The sequence below is a fragment of the Oncorhynchus clarkii genome, chromosome 15 (genome assembly GCF_045791955.1).
Source record: "Oncorhynchus clarkii lewisi isolate Uvic-CL-2024 chromosome 15, UVic_Ocla_1.0, whole genome shotgun sequence".
NCBI lineage: Eukaryota > Metazoa > Chordata > Actinopteri > Salmoniformes > Salmonidae > Oncorhynchus > Oncorhynchus clarkii.
This window is the reverse complement of record NC_092161.1, coordinates 28,436,313-28,464,198: the sequence shown is the minus strand read 5'-3', so window position 1 is coordinate 28,464,198 and position 27,886 is coordinate 28,436,313. Positions and strand designations below refer to the sequence as shown.

General features: G+C 41.5%; 1 protein-coding gene across 1 annotated transcript in view; it reads left to right on the top strand.

Annotated features, from left to right (window-relative positions):
* LOC139367148 (nuclear receptor-binding protein 2-like) overlaps window positions 1–20,443 on the top strand; it is a 55,481-nt gene extending 35,038 nt beyond the window's left edge. Inside the window, exons 10-17 of the mRNA XM_071105253.1 lie at window positions 13,087–13,182; window positions 13,388–13,520; window positions 13,853–14,006; window positions 14,196–14,331; window positions 16,170–16,223; window positions 16,432–16,495; window positions 16,594–16,649; window positions 16,747–20,443. Coding sequence (XP_070961354.1) covers window positions 13,087–13,182; window positions 13,388–13,520; window positions 13,853–14,006; window positions 14,196–14,331; window positions 16,170–16,223; window positions 16,432–16,495; window positions 16,594–16,649; window positions 16,747–16,833 — 780 coding nt within the window. The 3' untranslated portion in view covers window positions 16,834–20,443. The remainder of the gene's footprint in view (window positions 1–13,086; window positions 13,183–13,387; window positions 13,521–13,852; window positions 14,007–14,195; window positions 14,332–16,169; window positions 16,224–16,431; window positions 16,496–16,593; window positions 16,650–16,746) is intronic.
* The last annotated feature ends 7,443 nt before the right edge of the window (window positions 20,444–27,886 follow it).

Below are 27,886 nucleotides of genomic sequence, written 5' to 3'. Positions count from 1 at the left end.
TGATTTAGAATGGACCATTATCATGCACCTGTATCAAAACAGGGGCAGCGGGAAATAATACATGTCATCTATGCATTTAAATAGTGAATGGAGGACGCTTTTCTCGTGGTTCGTTTTCATGCCAGCCAGGTAAGGCTATACTCCTGTTGTAAAGATAAGCAATGTGCTTAATATTAGGAAGTTGAGAAATAAATATGGTAGGCCTAGCCTATAGAAAGCTAATGGGATCCTCCTCTTTTTAATAGAGGCCATCAAACTTTCTTGTGCAATTGCATAGCCTATAGAAATGTAGCGCAACATGAGCTCATGGGCTCTCATGAAGTGTTTGATTAGATTTTCGATTACATTTGCATTGATGTCAGAGTGATTAGAGGGACATTAGAGTGCTCAGTACCAGGCAGTTAGCAAGTTTGGTAGGCTACTAATGGCTATCAGCAGCATCAGAGCTTGGAGAAGCCTAACTACCGTGACTAAACAGTCACGGTAGAATTTGACTGCCTTCATGACTAGTGACCCCCAGTGTGGCGGTAATACGGTCACCGCAACAGCCCTACTCGTACATGCGTTGGCAGTACCCAACTCGCTAACTACCCTAATGGCCTGGTACTCAGGGCTCTATTGTCTCTCAAACCACTCTGACATCAATAGAAATCCAATCGAAAAGCACATCAAACACTTATCATCAAAACAATAAAATGCTTTTAAAACTCACCTCACTGTGATTGATCAATTTGAAGAAAGAAGTTCAACAACAGCTTGAAATGTTGTTTCAAAGCCTAACATAACTAAATGGGCAGCGCTTTCTAAGGTGATAATTCATTCAAAACCCCCATACACATATTAGAGCTTACGCATAGGCCTTTGAGCCCAAGCCCGGAAACCGGATAAAAAAACGTACATTAAAATAATGATTGTGCCGTTATACTATACATAGCCTGCCGCACACTACGCATGGGAGAAAAACGTTTTAAAAAACTGATTTAAGATGTCTTTGGTACATCATTGGTCTAGTATATGCTCCAAAATGTAAACAAATTATAGTAATCACCTTTGAGTGTGGACGGTATTATTATGCATACTGGATGGACTAGTTACCTTATGCTACGTTCCAAACGTTCTGTTCATGAGTCTGGGAGAGAACGTATAGGCCTAGGCGATGCTGTTGGTTCATCAATTGTGCAGGGCGGCTAAGCCTACAATTATAGTGAATTTGTATTCGAATTTGAATAGCCTACACTGTAAAAATAGAAAGACTGAATGAAACCATGAAAATGGGTGCATCTAACCTGAGAACTTGTGTTTGGAGGGTGTTTGAATATAAACCCAATAAAAATGTTACGATACACAGAAAGGGTTTTAAAACATAGAAGTACTCTGAAACACCCAAATTGGTTCTTCAATCTGAATATTGGTGTTTTTAAGTGTTGTGAAAGCAAAACACCTTTTGGGGTTTTCAGTACAAATATTATTTTGCAGACTGTGTCTCTCATACAATCAAATTGTTAAGAAATGCAATTAGTTTATAGCCTAAATATTGATTGATGATAAGGGCCTATGGAGAATATTTTCTTGTGAAATTACACATTTTGTCATAGCTTTATTTATACAAATTAGAAACAGGAGGAGACAGAGAATAAGTGAAAGTGGGACAGGCGGAAGCAGGAATTAAACTCCCGACTTCTGTGGCAGTAAAATGGTATATTTAATTGTAATTTGATCTGAGTTTTACACACTCAACCACACAGCAAAAAAACATTTCTGGGGTGAATTGAAATTGATAAAAGAAACAACCAACATGTACTTAATAAAAATGAATGCAAGTTGTTTCAATGATTTGTTAATTTCATTTTACCAAAACATTTAAGAATACATCCAATTTAATATGTTTCTCAAAATGTAAGGATCTTTCGTAAGAATAACCAAAGAGAGAGAGACAATTGAGTGACTTAATTCATTGGAAGTATTTGGTTTTAATCTCCTTACACTTCCCATCTTGCTCTGATTTTGGAGGATTGTGGGTAATTATTTATTTTTAGACTATAATTATTTTGCACAATGTTGTATGCATTTTTGAAGAAAGAAAAGTATACTTCTATATTAGTATTAAGAAGCTTGTTGTGCTACGAGGTGCAATGGATCATGATGAACGGATATCTAAACCATCAGGGAAAATGACGTTCATTGATGACCCATTCCCACATTTCCAACTTTTAATGTAGAGGCAAATGCAGTATCCTGCAATACTCGCTGTTGTTATGTTCTAAATGAACATAGTAAAACACACTGATGATTAGTAAAGCTTAAACCAAGTTTATTCGCCCATTGGGTCGATACAGCCGCATCAGACAAAATACATTCACACCAGCACTGATATTTAACCCTTTCTCCTATGTTGAGTCTCCTCCTACACACCTAAACAGCCAATGCATCTCTGTTGCTAGACAGAACCATAGTGATACCTGTTCTTCCTTACTTCATCTGACCTGATAACGAGTCCGCGGGAGCTGTTGACTTCTTCCAGTTCAACTTTCTCCTGATAGCACAAGACTTGAAAAGTAACAAGAAACACAAAACATAACACTATTAACAAGGTGGTAAGCTATGCATAATTATATATGCAAAGACACCCAGAGTCGGATAACATGACACTTCCCACTCTCTCTTTGCCTGACTCTATGCCTCCAGGATACTTTTCTGCTAGATTCCACAAAAAGGAAGGCCAAAGAGAACCTCCTCAAGCTTTCACCCAGGCTTTCACCCAGTCTTCACCTTTCTGGCCACAGGCTCCGAGAGGTGTTCCCAAGCCATGTCATTTTCACTTTGTTCCCCATCTTCTTCCTCCATTGCCACCTGATAGGCATGTCACCTGATAGGCAAGTGTGCAGCCCTAATCAACGCAACATCCTCTTGAGGTAACTCAGCACTGTATGCTTTCACATCAATGCCTTCAGAATGTTGTCCGGTGTACAATTACCCCAACATCTAGCCTTTTATATGATGCATTAACCAATAAAGCAACTAACCCAACCCAACTATGGCGGTTAAAGTAGCTCCCAGACCCAACCCATCTGTATGTATACAGTGGAATCTAGTCTTTCTCTCTCTTTAGCTCCACTTCCTCTGTCATGGCATCTTCAAGCTCACCCATTATGCAGCTGGACCTCACTTCACGTGAGAAGTGTGAATCCACCAGCGAGAGACAAGACTATCTTTACCGCTGAAGGTGCTGTAAGGAGTACTGTGTGTGGACCAGACCAACTCTGTCCCAACACCCCCGCCTGGTGTATAATCATGTACACTCAATCTCCAGAATTCAGCCCGTGCCCTCGGTTATCTCCTGCTCTTCATGTGCCGCGTTCACCCGGGAATATACACACTGCAACGAATGGGTCATTTCCTGACAACAGGACAACATAGACTCTCCTCTTATGGCCAGATCACTAATTTGTGACATGTGAATAACAGCCTCCAGTACTCGCATCGGTCTCCCAGCTACCAGCTACCAAGCCATGTGGCATGAGTCCTCATATAACGATATCCCTACAATGCTACTACTGACACTGCCAATGATGCATATCTCAAACTCCCTCATTTACTCCGTAGTTAAGTTCCATGCTGTTACGTTAGCCTCCTTTAATTACTGTCCCTACAGCGACTGTCGGGAGAATAACTACTGCATGGAATCTGTCAAGTGTTTGCTGGATATTGTAAATGGGGAAGAGATGAATGGTGTTGGAAGAATATCCAACCTAACAAAACTCTGAGTCACAGGTTTCTTGAAGGTTGACAATAGTGTCTGAAATGCCAACACTATCTCTGCTACTCTCACCATGATCTGGGTATGTTCAATTTAACTTCATAATAGTCCTTATATTGTGCACAGTTAGCTCGTAGGAGAGGGAGACAGCTATGTCCTGTAACGATATACATAGTCTCTGGGAATGATATCACTCACCACAACCTTAATTTATGAGCCCCCACAGATCTCGACCCATGCCACATTCCATCCCACTTAACAGCCTTACTGTATGTAAACATTCTGTCTCAAACGCAGGCCTCATGTATACCTCGCCTCCTGCAACTGTAACGTCTGCTTCCAGTTCACACTCTCAAACACGTAGATCCCCAGAACGCAGCTCGCTCTCCAGATCCCAATTACCTGAATTCGGATCACCTGTTCACACACCTGTATGTCATTTACACACTCTATTTAGTTCAGTTCTTTGCACCCCATCAGTGTGAGGTGTGGTCCTATACAAATAAACACCTGATGTGCCCTGCGCTTGAAACCAGCTCTCTGTCTCCCATCGTATTCATTACAGCTACAGATACATTTGGACATATATCATTCCATCTAACCCATAACACAATGGTCACTACTCCTAATGCAATTAGAAGGTAGTAGTTTTGGAATTGTTAGGTTAGATTACTCGTTGGTTATTACTGCATTGTCGGAACAAGAAGCACAAGCATTTCGCTACACTCACATTAACATCTGCTAACCATGTGTATGTGACAAATACATTTGATTTGATTTGAATTCTAAAGTTATAAACATTCTAAAACATTCTCAACTCAATTAGTCAATATACATCAGTCCCTCCTCTGGAACAATGATCACTCTCATGTTCCACGAAACCTAAAAACATATAGACTTAAACAGGGAAAAGAGAAAATACGTGTTTAGTAATTTCACACCACCCTTGATGCGACTAAGACTGGGGACAGAACCGTCCATCCGTTACGTTCCATGCCCATGTGATGCTGGTCTCCATGCCTGTCTCCTTCATTTTCATCCTAGGGTGTTAACGCAAGACACAGACTATGAGCCTTGTATGCAATGAATTGTACCGTATCATCCAGCAATCTATACGTATTGATGCGATTTAACATAAAAATTCTGATGACATGGTAAAAAATTAAAAAACTTAACGATTGACCCAAGCTAACCTCCAGTGAGTTCTCTAATAACCTCCCTGTTGGAGGACACTTAAAGATAAGGTTTCTAGAGCCTCTCTAGGCCCAATACATGTCATCAGTGCACCCACCCCTCACAGTTTGAGAGCAACTCTCTCTCGCTGTATCCAAATCATAACTAAAATATTTTCTAAATTATCCAACCCAAATTTAGAATGACCGTCCTTAGTGCTTTACTTTGAGTCTGTCACTCAAATTCAAGCTTCTCAACCTAGCACACATCATCACGGTTAGAATGTACATTTATAAACGGGACCTTTTATTGCCGGTAATAACTCTTCTCATTACAACTCTCCTTTGTCCGTGTTTTACTGTCGCGAGTGGCATGGTAATGAAATTGTTCGCAGTGTGTAGAACTTCCTCAATCAAATCAAATCTAATTGTATTTGTCACATGTGCCAAATACAACAGTTGTAGACCTTACAGTGAAATTCTTACTTACTTACCCTAACCAAAAATGCAGTTTCAAAAATAAGAATAAGAAATAAAAGTAACAAGTAAAATAACAATAGCGAGACTATATACAGGGGATACCGGTACAGAGCCAATGGGCGGGGGCACCGGCCAATCAAGGAGATTGAGGTAATATGTACATGTAAGTAGAGTTATTAAAGTGGCTATGCATAGATAGTAACAGAGAGTAGCAGTGTCGTAAAAGGGGGGGAGGAAGCAAATAGTCTGGGTAGCCATTTAATTAGATGTTCAGTAGTCTTATGGCTTGGGAGTAGAAGCTTTTTAGAAGCCTCTTGTACCTAGACTTGGCCCTCAGGTACCGCTTGCCGTGCGGTAGCAGAGAGAACAGTCTATGACTAGGGTGGCTGGGGTTGCTGACAATTTTTAGGGCCTTCCTCTGACACCACCTGGTATAGAAGTCCTGGATGGCAGGAAGCTTGGCCCCAGTGATGTACTGGGCCGAACGCACTACCCTCTGTAGTGCCTTGCAGTCAGAATGCCAAGCAGTTGCCATACCAGGCAGTGATGCAACCATGCTCTCGATGGTGCAGCTGTAGAACCTTTTGAGGATCTGAGGACCCATGCCAAATCTTTTCAATACCACCCCCCTTTTCCCGGCGCTTCCTTATAGTGTTACGATTCATCTTCCCAACGGCACATATGAAACTCTTGCCTGTTACATTTGATAGCCCTTGATAATGTCCCGATTTCAATATAAAGTCATCTGTTTTCCCACGTACACGAGTCTCACCTGAGCCGCTACCACCATTCTGTCTGGTCCATTTCTCCCACCAGTACACCAGGAGCATGAGAGAAGTTTGAATGTTATCTCTCTCCATATGCGCGGTCTCAGGACTCATGGCGCATTCCTGCCGCCCATACCCAGGTTGATGGCTCGGACTCAGATAGGAGTGTTACAAGTCACTGTCGCATAGAACGCCTTAGTCGCTTTTTCTTCAGCCGGTTAGGCAGGGTTTTGAGGTTCACACACACTGTTTGTGGTCAAATTATTCCTACCATGTATTAAGACACCCTCTGACGTCACCTTCCATGATAACCTAAAGAGAGGACAGATCAGACGATATAAAATGTAAATCTATTTCATAAGAAAACGGCACAAAATGTCTCATGGGATTAAACCCCCCCAAGGTTTTCTGAGTTGCAAGGAGTGTTTGGCCAGATCATTTTTATTTGTTACCTCTAGAATCCATCTCCCTGGCATTTCGCCGAGATTCTTCAACCCAAAATACTTTTTCCTGTGGCGATAGTCGGGCGGGCGGGTGCGGGCAGCGAACAGGTGAAAAGCATGCATTTAGTTTTACTAGCGTTTAAGAGCAGTTGGAGGCCACGGAAGGAGTGTTGTATTGCATTGAAGCTCGTTTGGAGGTTAGTTAACACAGTGTCCAAAGAAGGGCCAGATGTATACAGAATGGTGTCGTCTGCGTAGAGGTGGATCAGGGAATTGCCCGCAGCAAGAGCGACATCATTGATATATATATAGAGAGAAAAGAGTCGGCCCGAGAATTGAACCCTGTGGTACCCCCCATATAGACTGCCAGAGGTCCGGACAACAGGCCCTCCGATTTGACACACTGAACTCAGTCTGCGAAGTAGTTGGTGAACCAGGCGAATCAGTCATTTGAGAAACCAAAGCTATTGAGTCTGCCGATAAGAATACGGCGTTTGACAGAGTCGAAAGCCTTGGCCAGGTCGATGAATACAGCTGCACAGTACTGTCTTTTATCAATGGCGGTTATATTGTTTAGTACCTTGAGAGTGGCTGAAGTGCACCCATGACCAGCTCGGAAACCGGATTGCACAGCAGAGAAGGTACGGTGGGATTTTGAAATGGTCAGTGATCTGTTTATTAACATGGCTTTCATAAACTTTAGAAAGGCAGGGCAGGATAGATATAGGTCTGTAACAGTTTGGGTCTAGAGTGTCACCCCCTTTGAAGAGGGGGATGACCGCGGCAGCTTTCCAATCTTTAGGGATCTCGGACGATACGAAAGAGAGGTTGAACAGACTAGTAATAGGGGTTGCAACAATGGCGGCAGATAATTTTAGAAAGAGAGGGTTCAGATTATCTAGCCCAGCTGATTTGTATGGGTCCAGGTTTTGAAGCTCTTTCAGAACATCTGCTAAGGGAGGCTTGGGCAAGTAGCTGCGGGGGGGTCCGGAGCTGTTGGCCGGGGTAGCCAGGAGGAAAGCATGGCCAGCCGTAAAGAAATGTCTATTTAAATGTTTGATTATCATGACTTTATCAGTGGTGACTGTGTTACCTAGCCTCAGTGCAGTGGGCAGCTGGGAGGAGGTGCTCTTGTTCTCCATGGACTTTAGTGTCCCAAAAGTTTTTGGAGTTAGAGCTACAGGATGCAAATTTCTTTTTGAAAAAGCTAGCCTTTGCTTTCCTGACTGACTGTGTATATTGGTTCCTGACTTCCCTGAACAGTTGCATATCGCAGGGACTATTCGATGCTATTGTAGTCCGCCACAGGATGTTTTTGTGCTGGTCAAGGGCAGTCAGGTCTGGAGTAAACCAAGGCCTATATCTGTTCTTAGTTTTACATTTTTTGAAAGGGGCATGCTTATTTAAGATAGTGAGGAAATTACTTTTAAAGAACGACCAGGCATCCTCTACTGACGGGATGAGGTCAATATCCTTCCAGGATACCCGGGCCAGGTCGATTAGAAAGGCCTGCTCGCAGAAGTGTTTTAGGGAGCGTTTGACGGTGATGAGGGGTGGTCGTTTGACCGCGGACCCATAGCGGATGCAGGCAATGAGGCAGTGATCGCTGAGATCCTGATTGAAAAATGCAGAGGTGTATTTGGAAGGCAAGTAGGTCAGGATAATATCTATGAGGGTGCCCATGTTTATGGATTTAGGGTTGTACCTGGTGGTTTCCTTGATAATTTGTGTGAGATTGAGGGCATCTAGCTTAGATTGTAGGACTGCTGGGGTGTTAAGCATATCCCAGTTTAGGTCACCTAACAGAACGAACTCTGAAGATAGATGGGGGGGCAATCAATTCACATATGGTGTCCAGGGCACAGCTGGGAGCTGAGGGGGGTCTGTAACAGGCGGAGACAGTGAGAGACTTATTTCTGGAGAGATTAGTTTTTAAAATTAGAAACTCGAACTGTTTGGGCATAGACCTGGAAAGTATGACATTACTTTGCAAGCTATCTTTGCAGTAGATTGCAACTCCTCCCGCTTTGGCAGTTCTATCTTGACAGAAAATGTTGTAGTTGGGTATGGAAATTTCAGATTTTTTGGTGGCCTTCCTAAGCCAGGATTCAGACACGACAAGGACATCGGGGTTGGCGGAATGTGCTAAGGCAGTGAGTAAAACAAACTTAGGGAGGAGGCTTCTAATGTTAACATGAAGCTGGATCCAGGGGCAGGCAGAAGGTCATACACAGGGGTCCAAAAAGGCAATAGTATAGGCAGGGAAAAGGCTACTAACGTCGTCCGGGAGATCAGGCAATAGGTTGATAACAGGAAATCGGATAGGCTAAAGTACAGGCAGGGAATAGGCAAAAGGCGTCGTTAGTGAGGCAAGAGAAAACTTATGGGGAAAAACAGAGCTCCAAATAGAAGTGTGTCACAAAACAAACAATACCTCACAATGTTGGGTTGCAGAGAACTGAACTAAATAGTGTGTGATAATGACATATAGATGTGTGAACAGGTGATCAGAGTTCAGGTGATTGGGATCTGGAGAGTGAGCTGCGTTCAGGGGATCTATGTGTTTGAGTGTGTGAGTTGGAAGCAGACATTACAACTAGACAGGACTTGAAACACCATAATAGTGTTTTCAATTGTTTGGGGTAGTGCTCCCAGCCCCTGACACACAACACTTGATTAAGTGGTGTTACAACACACCATGTAATGTTTCAAAACATCTCAGGATTATGTGTTTCAATACTACAGGAAGGTTAAGGTTTCATCTCCTTGAAGTTGGTGGCAGTTCAGTTGCCACTAGTTTTGGTGTTACAAAGCACTTCATTTTAAAAGTATAGTAGAGCCTAATAGGGCATGTTTTATATTGTCATAATTAATAGGCTGAGAAAATACCTTTAGCTACAGAATAACTCACCACCATGCCTTTCAATCTCCCCTCTCTCCTTCATTCCTTTCTCCAGCGTGCAGAGAGAGGGGAGGTCAACAGTTTAATGAAATATGTTTTGTTGCTGAAACATGTTGCTATCAATGTTCCCGAACGGATTTCACTTGGTTTTCCAAATGAAGCACTGGCTAGCTGCAGGAACAGGGTTGGAGAGACCATGGCATACAGAGTACTGGCTAGCTGCAGGAACAGGGTTGGAGAGACCATGGCATACAGAGTACTGGCTAGCTGCAGGAACAGGGTTGGAGAGACCATGGCATACAGAGTACTGGCTAGCTGCAGGAACAGGGTTGGAGAGACCATGGCATACAGAGTACTGGCTAGCTGCAGGAACAGGGATGGAGAGACCATGGCATACAGAGTTTGGGCAGAATATCAAACATCCCTAAATCTCAACTAATTTTACATATTAGTAAAGACAATATTAAACTGAGATAAGAACAGCGTGTGTAGCCTGAGGCAAGGAACAGAGCGCAAGCTTTTTTTTGCTACTTTCTCAAGTCATCAATAGCCTATAGTCGCATCATGTAGGTCATATATGTTTTGATTTCTAAGATATTCTAAGGTTTGTATCATTCACAACTAAACTTGACAAATAATTCTAAATCTTGCGTATAGGACCTGTTTCAAATGATCACTTTTGTGCTCAACATAGCCACTTCATATGCACACTCACTCCAGAATGGAACCAATATCTTTTCTATTTTATTTAGTTAATGACTCAAAAAACGGTTAAATCCCCTTGGATTGATGAGGAATTTAAAAATGGTATGGTTTAGAGAGAGGAGGCAAAGGGTATGGCAAATAAGTCTGGCAGTGCAACCGATTGGCAGTCGTACTGCAAATTGAGTAATCATGTGACCAAACTAAATAAAAATAAGAAACTAAAATAAACAATATAAAGAATGACAGTAAAAATCTTTGGAGCACTTTAAATTACATGTTGGGCAAAAAGGAAAACTCAGCTCCATCGTTCATTGAATCAGATGGCTCATTCATCACAAAACCAACTGATATTGCAAACTACTTCAATTATTTTTTCACTTGCAGGAATAGCAAACTTAGGCATTACATGCCAGCAACAAACTCTGACACTACACATCCAAGTATATCTGACAAAATTATGAAAGACAAGCATTTTAATTTTGAATTCCATAAAGTGAGAGTGGAAGAGGTAAAAATGATTGTTGTCTATCAACAATGACAAGCCACCGGGGTCTGACAACTTGGATGGAAAATTACTGAGGATAATAGTGGATGATATTGCCACTCCTATTTGCCATATCTTCAATTTAATCCTACTAGAAATTGTTTGCCCTCAGGCCCAGAGGGAAGCAAGTCATTCCGCTACCTAAGAATAGTAAAGCCCCCTTTCCTGTCTCAAATAGCCATCCAATCATCCTGTTACCAACCCTTCGTAAACTTTTGGTAAAAATTGTGTTTGACCAGATACAATGCTAATTTAAAGTAAACAAATTGACAACATACTTTCAGCACGCTTTTAGGGAAGGACACTCGATAAGCACAGCACTTACACAAATGACTGATGATTGACTGAGAGAAATGTATGATAAAAAGATTGTGTGGGCTGTTTTGTTAGACTTTATCGATAATAGTCTGCTGATGGAAAAACGTATGTGTTATGGCTTTACACCCCCTGCTATATTGTGGATAAAGAGTTACCTGTCCATCAGAACACAAAGGGTCTTCTTTAATGGAAGCATCTCCACATAATCCAGGTAGAATCACGAATTCCCTGGGGCAGCTGTCTAGGCCCCTTACTTTTTGAGTAAAACCAGTGTGTCTATGTATGCAGAAGACTCAACACTATACACGTCAGCTACTACAGCGACGGAAATGACTGAAACACTTAAAGATCTGCAGTTAGTTTCAGAATGGGTGGCAAGGAATAAGTTACATAAAAAATATAACAAACTAAAAGCTTTGTATTTGGGACAAATCATCCACTAAACCTCAACTAAATCTTGAATAATGTGGAAATTGAGCAAGTTGAGGTGACTAAACTGCTTGGAGTAACCCTGGATTGTATACTGTCATGGTCAAAACAGAGTATCTTTCAATTTTATTTAACCTTTATTTAACTGCTCAAGTCAGTTCAGAACAAATTCTTATTTACAATGACGTCTACCCCAGGCCAAACCCATACAACGCTGGGCCAATTGTGCACCACCCTATGGGACTCCCAATCACCCCAATCACAGCCAGATTTAATGCAGCCTGGATATGAACCAGGGACTGCAGACTCTTGCACTGAGATGCAGTGCCTTAGAGCGCTGCGCCACTCGGCAGCTAAGATGGGGAGAAGTCTCTCCATAATAAAGTGCTGCTCTGCCTGCCTTAACAGCACTATCAACAAGGCAGGTCCTACAGGCCCTAGTTTTGTTGCACCTGGACTACTGTTCAGTCATGTGGTCAGGTGCCACAAAGAGGGGATTAGGAAAATTGCAATTGGCTCAGAACAGGACAGCACGGCTGGCCCCTGGATGTACACAGAGAGCTAACATTAATAATATGCATGTCAATCTCACCTGGCTCAAAGTAAAGTACAGATTTACTTCATCATTACTTGTATTTTTGAGAGGTATTGACATGTTGCACCGAGCTGTCTGTTTGAACTACTGGCACACAGCTCCGGCACCCATGCATACCCCACAATATATGCCACCAGGTCTCTTCACAGTCCCCAAGTCCAGAACAGACTATGGGAGGCACACAGTACTACACAGAGTCATGACTACATGGAACTCTATTCCACATCAAGCAACTCACGCAAGCTTTAAAATTATATTTAAAAAAACAGATCAAATACACCTTATGGAACAGCGGGGACTGTGAAGAGACAAATGCATACACACACGATAACATGCGCACTAAACACACACATACACATGAATTTTGTGTAGCAGCTAATGGGGATGCATAATAAATACTAATATCACAAAGTTTCTATATACCTGCCTAAAATGAATAATGAATTTATTGTGATGGTGTATATTAAATTGATTTATTCTACTTTTTGAAATATAGATGTTCCAAAGGCGCATCAGCAGCTTGTATGTGGGGAGGGCAGGAGATGCTTAACGTGTTTATGTTCACTAACGGCCAATTACCATGAGACTGGCAGTCTTTTGCGTGACAATAACCAGCTGACATTTCATGACCGCCACAGCCCTAATTGCGTTGTCCTCTTTGTATCAAATCAAATCAAAACATATTTGTCACATGCGCCGAATACAACAGGTGTAGTAGACCTTACAGTGAAATGCTTACTTACAAGCCCTTAACCAACAATGCAGTTTTAAGAAAAATAAGAGTTAAGAAAAGTATTTCCTAAATAAACTCAAGTAAAAAATTGAAGTTGTGTTCATATGTTCACATGTCCTATCTCAGTCTAATAGATGACACAGACTGTATACCAGCACACACCCAGAGGCCCTTACACCAAGGAGACCACATTAATGTACCCATGTTCATTTCTTAATGGAATCTTTGTATTTACTTATAGATGGCTGTCCTGGAAATACAGGCTAATGGAGATGCTGTTGTGTCCAAGGAGGCCATCACCAACGCAGGCCAGTCTCTGGAGGATCCCCTCATGAGAGTCAGTCTCACTCATGTTTCCATCCATGGCCCAAATATAGCAAAGCATCAAAATTGGCCAATGTGCAAAAACACATTTGATTAAAACCCACACCTTATGAAATCGAGTTTATTGAATGTACATTTTAAAGGATCCCAACACACGAATTAAACCCTAACTAATACACTACATAGCTCTGACCTTTGACCTCCACTCCCTCTTGCAGGAGTTTACTCAGTCGTGTGTGCGTCACGAGGCCAAGCAGCGTCCCACAGCCCACGACCTGCTCTTCCACCGTGTGCTGTTTGAGGTTCACTCCCTCAAGCTACTGGCTGCCCACTGCCTCATCAGCAACCAGTGTGAGTGTCTCCATCTCTGAAGCCCCCCATGCACATGGCATGCAATCTGTGGATTGACAACTGCCAATTTTTTGACAAGGAGTGGCATGATGGCACAAACAAAATGCAAAACAGGCTAGTCATTTGTGTGGGAGAAAGAAAATGTTTCCACATCTTATTTCCTTTTTGTTATGGGACAGCTGAAAAATACTGAAATCCTTCATTGGATTTTGTGGGATTTCTTTGAACGTCTGTTGTTACAATGGAAGTGGAAACGTTTTTTGATTTGATTTGCTATATGCCAAACTGGTGTGGCATCCATGTAACACTCCCTTACCCATCTCTCTTTGCAGACCTGCTGCCAGAGAACTGTGTGGAGGAGAAGACCAAGTCCTTTGACCCCAACGGTCTCATGGCAGAAATCAAACATGGCAACCGGCCTGGCGTTCAGCTCAAGTATTCCCATGTGTCTCCTTTGGAGCTGGACAAGTTCCTGGAGGACGTCAAGTAAGGGCTAATTCCATTCACCCATTGGGCTCTGGTCAAAAGTAGTGCACTATTATAGCGAATACGGTGCAATTTAGGATGCAACCTTAAAGAGCTGCCTTGGTCATTGCCTCTTATGGGCTTTGTGTAGGGTGTCATTAAGAGATGGCCTTGTGGCCCCTGACATCATTCTGACTCATCCCTCTTTAGGAATGGGATATACCCCCTCATGAACTTTGCGTCGTCGCGGCCCCACCCCGTACCCCGTGCCCTATCCCTGTCCCACGAACAGGTGGAGACGGCGAAGTCCCCCACCCCTGAGCCCCAAGAGACAGAGAGCAGAAAGGTGTGTGTCTGTCTGTCTGTCTTTCTATTTGTTTGTGTGTGTTAAGCCCTATTTGGACAGGATTCCTTTTACTGGCCGAGGTCGGGTAACGTAATTATGTAATTACGTAATAATTACAAAAAAGGTGTTGCTCATGATTTGAGCAAGAAAAAATGTGATTCAATAAATTGAATGAAGTGCTGCGCATAGCCTATATATGAAGGCCCTATGTATCAACTTTCACAGTGAATGCTTTTATTTATATGTTTTGTGCGTATTAATTTAATATTGCTGATGTAAAAATAAATTTTAAAAAAGTTTTAAAAAATTGTAACCCTTGCTGTTAATAGATGACAAAGCAGCATACAGCTTACCTAAACTTTTGAAAATGATAAGTTCACTTTCTCATTCAACGCCTTAAAACGCATCTCAAGTGCAATTGCACCGTTTAGCTCACGTCTGAAGGATGGGGGGCATTTAGGACGTCTATTGTGGAATTAATTTATGATCACACTTCCTCAATTCAAATATTACGCCGACATGATATCAAAGATGGTTTGGTATGGTTTGAGTTGTCAGTGTAGACCTGTTATCGCCTGGACTTGTTGAAATATTATCACGTCTAGAAAAAACTAACGAATTACAGGGGGCATGTTTGGGAAAAACAAATCCTGTCTGAATCGTACTCTGGAATAACGGATGTTCTGGGGTAATAATGACATAATCAACGTTCTCTAGTAATACTAGTCTCGTGCCAATATACAATTCCGGACAGAATAACCTACTGTTTTTCAGCAAACTCCAAGGTCCTCTCATAATACTAGTTCTGTGCGTATCGACATCTCTGTGTTTACCGAGACATTACAGCGTTTGACAGGTACTGCTGGAAGTTTGAGCAAGAAAACATAGAATTAATGCTTAAACAAAGTGCTGCATATATTTCATATGAATGGCCTGCATTTAGCAACTTTCACAGTGATTCTTGTGTCTATACATTTTGTGCCATAGAATTCAAGTTGAACATCGCCAAATGTGTCAGTTTAAGTAGGCCTAAATGTTTTTGTGCCTATAATCTTAATTAATTCAACCCTGGCTGTTGATGAATTAGGCAACAGATGACAAAGCAGGGCATTCCCGGGTTCCCCATTGAGCTAAACTTTTAGGAAATAGCAAGTTTATCATCCATAAACTCATATCCAGCAAATACTGTCCAGATGCTCAAATTTTTATTAGGAGGGACGTCTACCGTGGATCGCTAAAATAATCATTATAATTATAATATTATGGGGACACCTACAGTACCGGTCAAACGTTTGGACACACCTACTCATTCAAGAGTTCTTCTTTATTTTTGACTATGTTCTACATTGTAGAATAATAGGGAAGACATCAGAACTATGAAAGAACACATATGGAATCATGTATTAACTATAAAAGTGTTAAACAAATCTAAATATATTGTATATTTTAGATGATTCAAAGTAGCCACTGTTTGCCTTGATGACAGATTTGCACACTCTTGAAAAACCCTGGTATGAGTGGGTTCGTCAAAAACCTTTGACTGTTACTGTATATATTTGGCAGCTAAGCACAAGTTATAATTGTAGTTTATTATCGTCTAGACATGATGATGAAATATCTTCATGTCTAGAATATAAAAACCTCCACTCCAGGCTTCCGTCGTCGACTCAATTGAATGAAAAAGAAAATAAGGAATCCTGTGCAATCTTCCTCTGAAATAATGCACATGCTGAGATAATGATTACATAACCGACGTCTGTAATAATACTAGTCCCGGGCTTTAAAGAGAATAGTGCATGTTAAAGTACGCTGATGGTTGGTCTGATGGTGTGTTGCAGGTGATTCAGATGCACTGTAACTTGGAGTCAAATGAAGAAGGGACCAAAACTCATGTGAGTTTGACCATAGTCTTCTTTTAAATAATGGTGTCAATGTGTACAACCCCCCCCCCCCCCCCCCATGTCACGTGGCCTTTTGGACTTACTATAACATGACATAACATCGCTATTTTTAAAAATCCATTCTGATCCTCATTGCATTTGGGGGATAAGCATATTCTGTGTTGACAAAATATATTCCTCTATCCTGTCCTCTCCTTAGCTCTCTCTGTTTCTTAAGATGGACGACAAGCTCCATCGACAACTTAGCTGTGACATCCTTCCGAGTGAGTTCTAATGGACACTTTCATATCCATTATTATGTTTTTTTTTTTTTTTTACATATCGTGGTATGAGGCTGAACTATTTTGTATGAATCTTTCAGCTGACAGCTCCAAAGACCTTGCCAATGAACTTGTTCACTACGCCTTCATAAGTGAGGTAGGTATCCTTGTCGCCTAATGTTATTGCAAACGGCCATAGTCATTTGCAATAACCTGTAATGATCTAATCTCAAACCCTGTGTAACCCCATGCAGGAGGACTGTGGGAAGCTGGCAGGATTCCTTGAGGACGCGCTCACCAGACACAAGGGCAAAGCGCTGGCCTCTGGGATCACACAGTGAGAAGGGGCCTCTCCGGAAGCTGGCCTACAGAGAGGGGCCTCGAGCATTGACCACTCAAACAGAGCAAGACAGGGGCTAGAAGGCAGGATGACTCAGCCAGGATCAGAGGGACTGGCTCCAATGAGCGTTTGAAGGGTTGAGCCTGATGAGTGGTGATTGGGACTGGGCCTGATGATTGGTGGATCATCCCAAAGAGGGCTAGGATAGGCCAGGACTGAGAGGGACTGAAAGCATCTCCGGTTGGATGACTCGGAGGCATCATGACTTGTTAAATCCATTTGAATTCAATCACTTTTTGACAACACCCCTTTTGATTTGAACAAAATCTGCCATACATATTTGCCCAGTGTAGAAGTGCTCCGAAAGTGACATTCAAGTGATAAAAGTGCTTTGACTGATTTTGCAAACTCCACCATACCATGAGACATCCATATCTTCATCACTGGAAAATATAATCAGTTGAGATGTATATCATTTAAATGCATACAAACAGGGTTGTCAAATATTTTATAATGTCTGGCAAAAATATAAAAACATTATACAAATGTTTTATTTTTTTACCTTTAACGTCAATTATCTTTTCACATATGTTGTAACTTAGACCCTATTTTTACATCATCTAAGGTTTTGTGTTATGCCCGCCATTGGTTGAGACACAACATGCTCTTGAATAAATCAAAATCATATACACATATTTAGCAGATGTTATTGCGGGTGTAGTGAAATGCTTGTGTTCCTAGCTCCAACAGTGCAGTAGTATCTAACAATGCACACAAATCTAAAAGTAAAAGAATGGAATTAAGTAATATATAAATATTAGGATGAGCAATGTCGGAGTGGCATTAACTAAAATACAGTAGAATGGAATATATACATATGTAAACATGATTAAAGTGACTAGTGTGCCATTATTAAAGTGACCAGTGATTCCATGTCTATGTACATAGGGCAGCAGCCTCTAAGGTACAGGGTGAGTGTCATGTTTTGGCAGAAAAATGTACTAAAATGAGAATAAAATGAAAATGTCAACTTTCAAATGGTACCACAAAGATCATCAGAGAATGTTGACTTGAATGGGTATATTTGTTGTTTTAAATCTTTCTGGAAATCTGTTCTTTCTGACCACTTCTTCCATGGGGAAACATGTATGGGAAGTTTTGTTTAAATCAACAGATGCTGTCAAAAAGTGACTGAATTCAAATGGATTTACCCGGCTGTGGTCAGCTATCCCACAATGCAGTGGAAGTCCCCTGCCTAAAAGGGCTGTAAATGCCTTAAGATGTAATCATCCATAATGACACTGCTATACTGTACTGCCAGTAGAGATGTTTCCAATGAGGAATGGATGTAGTGCATTCAAGACAAACCAATAAAACAGCTATGTTTTTATGTTATTTTACAGTCTTCTAATTAATAGTTGATAACTCCAGAAATGTACATTTGGAAGTTGTTTTTGGAAAATAATCTATAAAAAGTTTTTTTTTTTAAATAAATAGGCTCCCTAGTTTTATAAGCCCACGCAATACCTACCATAGAAATGTCTAGCTCTTAGCAAATTTGATGACAAAGATGAGAACCGTCCAACATGCATGGTTAACATGCTAACACTTAAGTTAACTTCATTCTTTTTGCTTAGTTCTATGAACAGTATTAGCGTTGCACAGACCTTTTTCTGTTGATGTTTTAATGGTGTATAATGGTCTTCAAAACACACTCGCAGCGCATTCTAACAGTGCTTTGCTAGGCTGAATGAATCTCCGTGCATTAGTAGTAACGAGCAATGAGGTGATGCCTCTCTTTTAGCCTGTAGTGCTCTTAAGGGTTTTCCCTGTGAAAGTGTTCTGTAAGCCAAAGACTTGCAAAGTGCCTGTGATGGCAACCCACTATGTACAAAACCCATAATCCAAAACGCCACAGCAACATAACGCAACTTCAGAAATGACAAAAACTCCTGACAGTCAACGATTCAGTCTATTGGGTTGGTGTCAACAGAATGCTATACTTTTCATTTATTCTGAAAACCAGCTTGTGAATGTGTTGAGGGGCCACAGCTTGTACCCTAGGAATGTCTAAATCCATTCTAGAAAATGGATCAGCTAAACACATAGAATATAGTCCACGCCGATTGAGGCATTTGAGAACGCGATTTTGAATGGAGGGTTTTGTTGAATAGTGAAGGGTTTCAAATAGATAAAGCCCAGAATATATTTATTTGAAAGCAATTAATTGCTGTTCTACTGAACGATATAACTACTACAGTACACAACACACAAAAAAGCATTATATACTTCTGGAGGTTGAAGATGAATTCTGCGTAAGTGTCCACAGATGTCTTGATGCATTCTAAAGCAAGCAAAAGTCAATAATAGATCTATTGCAGTGGGATTTAGTAATTTATTGATTGCTTTAAAGTAAAAAATATATATATTAAAAACTACTTTTCTTAATCTTGAACAGTATACACTGAGTGTACAAAACAATAGGAGCACCTTCCTAATATTGAGTTGCACCCCCTTTTGCCCCTTAGAACTGCCTCAATTCGTTGGGACATGGATTCTACAAGGTGTCGAAAGCATTCCACAGGGATCCTGGCCCATGTTGACTCCAAAGCTTCCCAGAGTTGTGTCAAGTTGGCTGGATCTCCCTTGGGTGGTGGACCATTCTTGATACACATGGGAAGCTGTTGAGTGTGAAAAACGCAGCAGTGTTGCAGTTCTTAACACACTTAAACCAATGCACCTGGCATATACTACCATACCCCCCCCCCCCCCCCCCCCCCCCGTTCAAAGGCACTTAAATCTTTTCTCTTGCCCATTCACCCTCTGAATGGCAGGCCCACATACACAATCCATGTCTCAGTTGTCTCAAGGCTTAAAAATCCTTCTGTAACCTGTCTCCTCCCCTTTATCTACACTGATTGAAGTGGATTTAACAGGTGACATCAATAAAGGATCATAACTTCCATCTGGATTCACCTGCTCAGTCTGTCATGGTGTTCCTATTGTTTTGTACACTCAGTGTATATTCTTCAGTATCTGCATCTGTTAACAATATAACGTTTTAGTTCTTATGCTATCTGTAAATCTCTGGTCCTATTACAATTACACTCCTGTATAGCTGTTGCATAATATGCTCATTGCTCTTAAAATGTCAAGCCTTTTATCAGCTAGTCTCTTGGGGAAAGCGCTTCTCCCAGTCATTTATCTGTAGGATATGGTGTACATAAATATGTCTGTGTCTGTTCAAAGGTGTTTCCCTTGAGCAGAAGTATGAATGCTCGGAGTGGTGCTACTGTTGTCTAGTAGTCTGCAATGCATGTCTTAATAATAGCTCCAAACTGTTCAGACACTTATTTTCCAAGATTGCCTTAGTCATTGACGGAGCTCTATTGACTGACTCCGCGGGGGGGGCTGATCAAGAAAAATGAATGTTCAGACTAAGAAAAGCCCATTCATCCATTAGTCTTTTTCCGTAGCGATCACTTCTTTCTCCCGAGTCTGGATTCTGTTGTATGTCGGCTCTGTATTGTACTGGACGTGTTCTACTCATCCTTCTGTAAAATATTGTTCTGCAATGAATGACAATAAAACAATGTGATGTCACATCATGGTGAGACTGGGTTTAGAGGGTTTTTTAATGTTATTGAATCTTGGGGTCCTGACTTATTAAAACAGTTTCACTTAAAGTTAGAATCCTTGTTGCTCCATTTTTTGACTTATAAATTAATGATATATACACATTGATTCTTGAGGAATATAACTTAAATGCTGTGTGAGCTTAGTTTAACTGTCGTACCCCATCAGAACCCAAAATACAAGCGTATTTTACTCCAATATTAATAAACAATGTAAATGTAAACAAATACTGTATAGCCTCAAAACATGCTTAAAACCATAGCCATATATATTTGGCTCCTGTTAAAACTCACGTTTTTTTATATCATGGATGGTCAGACCGAGGCATCCATACCTCTATGTCTATGAATTTGAGAGTTAGCATTTCTTCAGGCCCATCCCTCAGCTTTTTAGTAAAACTGAGGTGGGGTCAATGCTTTGTTATTGTTTCAACTACGGATTCAAGCTTTAATCTGTCTTGAATATGACAACAACAACAAATTAGCAGCACTACACTGTAATTCAAAGCACCTGGCTACTTTTGTCAAAGAAAATGGGCAAAAAAACATTAAACAAAACCTGGCTACCCTGAACTGTGCATGAACATCATCGGCCCGGTTTCCCAAAAGCATCTTAAGGCTAAACCCTCTGACAGACAGCGCCTGTGGACAGGGTGGGATGGTCAGTGGTGCTCAGTGGAAGCTGCTCAGCGAGCCGAGGCAGAGAAAATAGGATTCTGCTCTATTTTTCAAGCCCATTGTTGACCAATCATATTAGAAAACGTAGCCTGCGTGGTGAGACATCAGAACGTACGTCCAACAGAAGGACCAGCTAACTTGCCCACTATCCTAGGAACTTATGCCACGTTCAAGTACTAGTCAGAACTAGAAAACTGACATTTCATATGCCTAGTGGCAGTGATGGAAAAAAGTACCCAAATGTCATACTTGAGTAAAAGTCTAGATACCTTCATAGAAAGTTTCTCAAGTAAAAGTGAAAGTCACCCAGGACAATACTACTTCAGTAAAAGTCTAAAAGTATTTGGTTCTAAATATACTTATCAAAAGTAAATGTAATTGCTAAAATATACTTAAGTATAAAAAGTAGAAATCATTTCAAATTCCTTATATTAAGCAAAGCAGACAGCACCATTTTCTTGTTTTGAATATGTATGGATAGCCAGGGGCACACTCCAGCACTCAGATATCATTTACAAATGATGCATGTGTTTAGTTAGTTCACCAGATCAGAGGCAGTAGGGACGACCACGTGTTCTCTTGATAAGTGCATGAATTGGACCATGTTCCTGTCCTGCTAAGCATTCAAAATGTAAGAAGTACTTTTGGGTGTCAAGGAAAATGTATGAGGTCAAAAGTGCATTCTTTTTTTTTTATGTAGTGAAGTAAAAGTAAAAGTTGTCAAAAATATAAATAGTAAAGTACAGATACCCCAAAAAACGACTTAAGTAGTACTTTAAAGTATTTTTACTTAAGTACTTTACACCACTGCCGAGAGTCTAACCCTATCAGTTTAAAGTCACGTTTAACCATAAAAATCATTGTTTTCTAATTAATGTTTGGATTATAAAAAATGTAAACACATTTTTATGCATGCTAGCGACTATTTTCTTGCACGTCAATAATGTTTGTTAATTTCGTTGCTATGCTCACCAGTGGCTGTCACATGGACTGTGGGCTTTCACCAAGGGGCCAGGGTTCTGGTTAAGAAGCACGGTTTCTACTGCTCCTACAGTTTTGTTTCGGTACTGCAATTTAACTGACGCCCGCCCAGAAAGACAATGTCCATACATGGCCACATAGAGAAGTCAAATTTTAAAATTCCTAATAAGACACTTTAGTTATCACCTTTGTGCACAAAACATCTATTGATTTATTCAAATGTGTCAGAAGCCAATTTTTTTTCCATTACTCACAGCCGAAGACATAACATTTATATATTGAGTGCCTTCGGAAAGTATTTAGACCCCTTGGCTTTTTCCACATTTTGTTAGGTTATTCAAACCCTTTACTCAGTACTTTGTTGAAGGACCTTTGGTAGCAATTATAGCCTCAAACCTTATTGGGTATGACGTTACAAGCTTAGCAGTTTCTCCCATTATTCTCTGCAGATCCTCTCAAGCTCTGTCAGGTTGGATGGGGAGATTTGCTGCACAGCTATTTTCAGAGATGTTCGATCAGGTTCAAGTCCGGGCTCTGGCTGGGCCACTCAAGGACATTCAGAGACTTGTTCCGAAGCCACTCCTACGTTGTCTTGGCTGGAACGTTCAATGCTGCATAAATGTTTTGGTACCCTTCCCCAGATTTGTGCCTCGATTTTTATAAATGTTTTAATTCACCTTTATTTAACCAGGTAGGCTAGTTGAGAACAAGTTCTCATTTACAACTGCGACCTGGCCAAGATAAAGCATATCAGTGTGAACAGACAACAACACAGAGTTACACATGGAGTAAACAATAAACAAGTCAATAACACAGTAGAAAAAAAGAGTCTATATACATTGTGTGCAAAAGGCATGAGGAGGTAGACGAATAATTCCAATTTTGCAGATTAACACTGGAGTGATAAATGATCAGATGGTCATGTGCAGGTAGAGATACTGGTGTGCAAAAGAGCAGAAAAGTAAATAAATAAAAACAGTATGGGGATGAGGTAGGTAAATTGGGTGGGCTATATACCGATGGACTATGTACAGCTGCAGCGATCGGTTAGCTGCTCAGATAGCAGATGTTTAAAGTTGGTGAGGGAGATAAAAGTCTCCAACTTCAGCGATTTTTGCAATTCGTTCCAGTCACAGGCAGCAGAGAACTGGAAGGAAAGGCGGCCAAATGAGGTGTTGGCTTTAGGGATGATCAGTGAGATACACCTGCTGGAGCGCGTGCTACGGGTGGGTGTTGCCATCGTGAACTGAGATAAGGCGGAGCTTTACCTAGCATGGACTTGTAGATGACCTGGAGCCTGTGGGTCTGGTGACGAATATGTAACGAGGGCCAGCCGACTAGAGTATACAGGTCGCAGTGGTGGGTGGTATAAGGTGCTTTAGTAACAAAACGGATGGCATAAACTGCATCCAGTTTGCTGAGTAGAGTATTGGAAGCTATTTTGAAGTCGAGGATCGGTAGGATAGTCAGTTTTACTAGGGTAAGTTTGGCGGCGTGAGTGATGGAGGCTTTGTTGCGGAATAGAAAGCCGACTCTAGATTTGATTTTAGATTGGAGATGTTTGATATGAGTCTGGAAGGAGAGTTTACAGTCTAGCCAGACACCTAGGTACTTATAGATGTCCACATATTCTAGGTCGGAACCATCCAGGGTGGTGATGCTAGTTGGGCATGCGGGTGCAGGCAGCGATCAGTTGAAAAGCATGCATTTGGTTTTACTAGCGTTTAAGAGCAGTTGGAGGCCACGGAAGGAGTGTTGTATGGCATTGAATCTCGTTTGGAGGTTAGATAGTACAGTGTCCAAGGAAGGGCCAGAAGTATACAGAATGGTGTCGTCTGCGTAGAGGTGGATCAGGGAATCGCCCGCAGCAAGAGCAACATCATTGATATATACAGAGAAAAGAGTCGGCCCGAGAATTGAACCCTGTGGCACCCCCATAGAGACTGCCAGAGGACCGGACAACATGCCCTCCGATTTGACACACTGAACTCTGTCTGCAAAGTAGTTGGTGAACCAGGCAAGGCAGTCATTAGAAAAACCGAGGCTACTGAGTCTGCCGATAAGAATATGGGGATTGACAGAGTCGAAAGCCTTGGCCAGGTCGATGAAGACGGCTGCACAGTACTGTCTTTTATCGATGGCGGTTATGATATTGTTTAGTACCTTGAGCGTGGCTGAGGTGCACCCGTGACCGGCTCGGAAACCAGATTGCACAGCGGAGAAGGTACGGTGGGATTCGAGATGGTCAGTGATCTGTTTGTTGACTTGGCTTTCGAAGACCTTAGATAGGCAGGGCAGGATGGATATGGGTCTGTAACAGTTTGGGTCCAGGGTGTCTCCCCCTTTGAAGAGGGGGATGACTGCGGCAGCTTTCCAATCCTTGGGGATCTCAGACGATATGAAAGAGAGGTTGAACAGGCTGGTAATAGGGGTTGCGGAAATGGCGGCGGATAGTTTCAGAAATAGAGTGTCCAGATTGTCAAGCCCAGCTGATTTGTACGGGTCCAGGTTTTGCAGCTCTTTCAGAACATCTGCTATCTGGATTTGGGTAAAGGAGAAGCTGGGGAGGCTTGGGCGAGTAGCTGTGGGGGGGGGGGGGGGGGTGGAGCTGTTGGCCGAGGTTGGAGTAGCCAGGAGGAAGGCATGGCCAGCCGTTGAGAAATGCTTGTTGAAGTTTTCGATTATCATGGATTTATCGGTGGTGACTGTGTTACCTAGCCTCAGTGCAGTGGGCAGCTGGGAGGAGGTGCTCTTGTTCTCCATGGATTTTACAGTGTCCCAGAACTTTTTGGAGTTAGAGCTACAGGATGCAAATTTCTGCTTGAAAAAGCTGGCCTTTGCTTTCCTGACTGACTGCGTGTATTGGTTCTTGACTTCCCTGAACAGTTGCATATCGCGGGGACTATTCAATGCTATTGCAGTCTACCACAGGATGTTTTTGTGCTGGTCGAGGGCAGTCAGGTGTGGAGTGAACCAAGGGCTTCATCTGTTCTTAGTTCTGTATTTTTTGAACGGAGCATGCTTATCTAAGATGATGAGGAAGTTACTTTTAAAGAATGACCAGGCTTCCTCAACTGACGGGATGGGGTCAATATCCTTCCAGGATACCCGGGACAGGTCGATTAGAAAGGCCTGCTCGCATAAGTGTTTTAGGGAGCGTTTGACAGTGATGAGGGGTGGCCGTTTGACTGCGGACCCGTAGCGGATACAGGCAATGAGGCAGTGATCGCTGAGATCCTGGTTGAAGACAGCGGAGGTGTATTTGGAGGGCCAGTTGGTCAGGCTAACGTCTATGAGGGTGCCCTTGTTTACAGATTCAGTGTTGTACCTGGTGGGTTCCTTGATGATTTGTGTGAGATTGAGGGCATCTAGCTTAGATTGTAGGACTGCCGGGTTGTTAAGCATATCCCAGTTTAGGTCACCAAACAGAACAAACTTTGAAGCTAGATGGGGGGCGATCAATTCACAAATGGTGTCCAGGTGGTGTCCAGGGCACAGCTGGGATCGGTGGCAGGCGGCAACAGTGAGAGACTTATTTCTGGAGAGAATAATTTTTTTAATTAGTAGTTCGAACTGTTTGGATATGGACCTGGAAAGTATGACATTACTTTGCAGGCTATCTCTGCAGTAGACTGCAACTCCTCCCCCTTTGGCAGTTCTATCTTGACGGAAAATGTTATAGTTGGGTATGGAAATCTCAGAATTTTTGGTGGCCTTCCTAAGTAGGGATTCAGACACGACAAGGACATCAGGGTTGGCAGAGTGTGCTAAAGCAGTGAGTAAAACAAACTTAGGGAGGAGGCTTCTGATGTTTACATGCATGAAACCAAGGCTTTTTCGATCACAGAAGTCAACAAATGAGGGTGCCTGGGGACATGCAGGGCCTGGGTTTACCTCCACATCACCCGCTGAACAGAGGAGGAGTAGAATGAGGGTGCGGCTAAAGGCTATCAAAACTGGTCGCCTAGAGCGTTGGGGACAAAGAATAGAAGGAGCAGATTTCTGGGCATGGTAGAATATATTCAGGGCATAATGCGCAGACAGGGGTATGGTGGGGTGCGGGTACAGCGGAGGTAAGCCCAGGCACTGGGTGATGATAAAAGAGGTTGTATCTCTGGACATGCTGGTTGTAATGGGTGAGGTCACCGCATGTGTGGGAGGTGGGAGAAAGGAGGTATCAGAGGTATGAAGAGTGGAACTAGGGGCTCCATTGTAAACTAAAACAATGATAACTAACCTGAACAACAGTATACAAGGCATATTGACATTTGAGAGAGACATACAGCGAGGCATAAAGTAATCGCAGGTGTTGATTGGGAGAGCTAGCTAAAACAACAGGTGAGACAACAACAGCTAATCAGCTAACACAACAACAGCAGGTAAAATGGCGATGACTAGGCAGAGAGGGTCGGATTAACTGTAAAAATACAAAAGTAAACTATACATGCTTTGTAAGTAGGAAAACCTGCAAAATCGGCAGTGTATCAAATACTTGTTCTCCCCACTGTAAATAAATAAATGAATAAATATAGAAATGAATACAATTAATTAAAGTTTGAATAATTAGATAATACATACAGAAATAATGAAATACATACAGATATGTAGAGAAAATATATACATTTTAGTCATCATTTTAGTATTTCCTTGCTCATTTATTTAATTATGTGTGGATGTATTTATCTATTTATGTGTGCGTTTATTTATTAATTTCATTCTAATTACGGCAGGTTTGGTCTTCCATACTGGAAGGGTGTTTTCACACTTGGACCCTTTCGGACTATTTTTGTGAAGTCAGTGCTGTTCACATAATTTTTTTCTGCAGTGTGAATGCTCCAATTGAACTCAGACCCCTCAAATGAGCCCTGTGCTGTTTTTGGACATTGATTAGTGATTGTCAAGTATGGAGTTTTGTACCGACACAATGCTCAGATTATTTGTTTGAAATACTGTATGTGATCTATAGGCTACGAGACCTTCATAAGCTGTTTATTCACATGTGGATTTGAATCAAAAATGTATATAAACCCTTGATTGCCCGATGCTACGTATTTGCCATTGAGAGGCTTTGAAACCCTCGGTCGGCCATATTGGTACTCCCCAGTAGGAGCAGTCCTCCATAGGAATGAATTGAATTCTACAGTATTTCAGTTCAATGTTTCAAGGACAAATTACATGTATTTAAGTGCTTTTTGTTGTTGTAGTGGGGACAGTAATATTAATAATCTCTTAAAAAGATCCTTTAAGGAAAATGTTTTTATATTTTATCATGTTTAGCTTACATAATATAATTTAAAAGTATGCATTAAGGTGTCTGTAATATAATACATAATATAATACATTGGTCAAAAACGAATGTAGACATTAATAAATGCATTTCTATAGCCTACATCATATTTTTTTACAACATCTATCATCTAGTGTATATAAGAATCATTGGTTTGAATAGTGTGAGAAAACAACAATATTTGATGAGAATCACAACATCGGGTACAAAATCAATGCTAGCTCATAAAGGGGCAGAAGCCTACATTGGGTGTACAATTTTCTGCTATTTATTCTGTTACCAATATCATGTATATGTTAATATTATCTTCTGATTATATGTATTATGTCTCATCTTTCAACTAAATGCAATCTTTCAGCTTCCAAAATGTAAGTAGGTATATCTAGCAGTCCAATAACATGTTCTGATAGAATGGCTTGTCCTGCACTTTGTGAAAACCCAGAGTGCTTTGAGTGGATGTTGGAAAATGATCT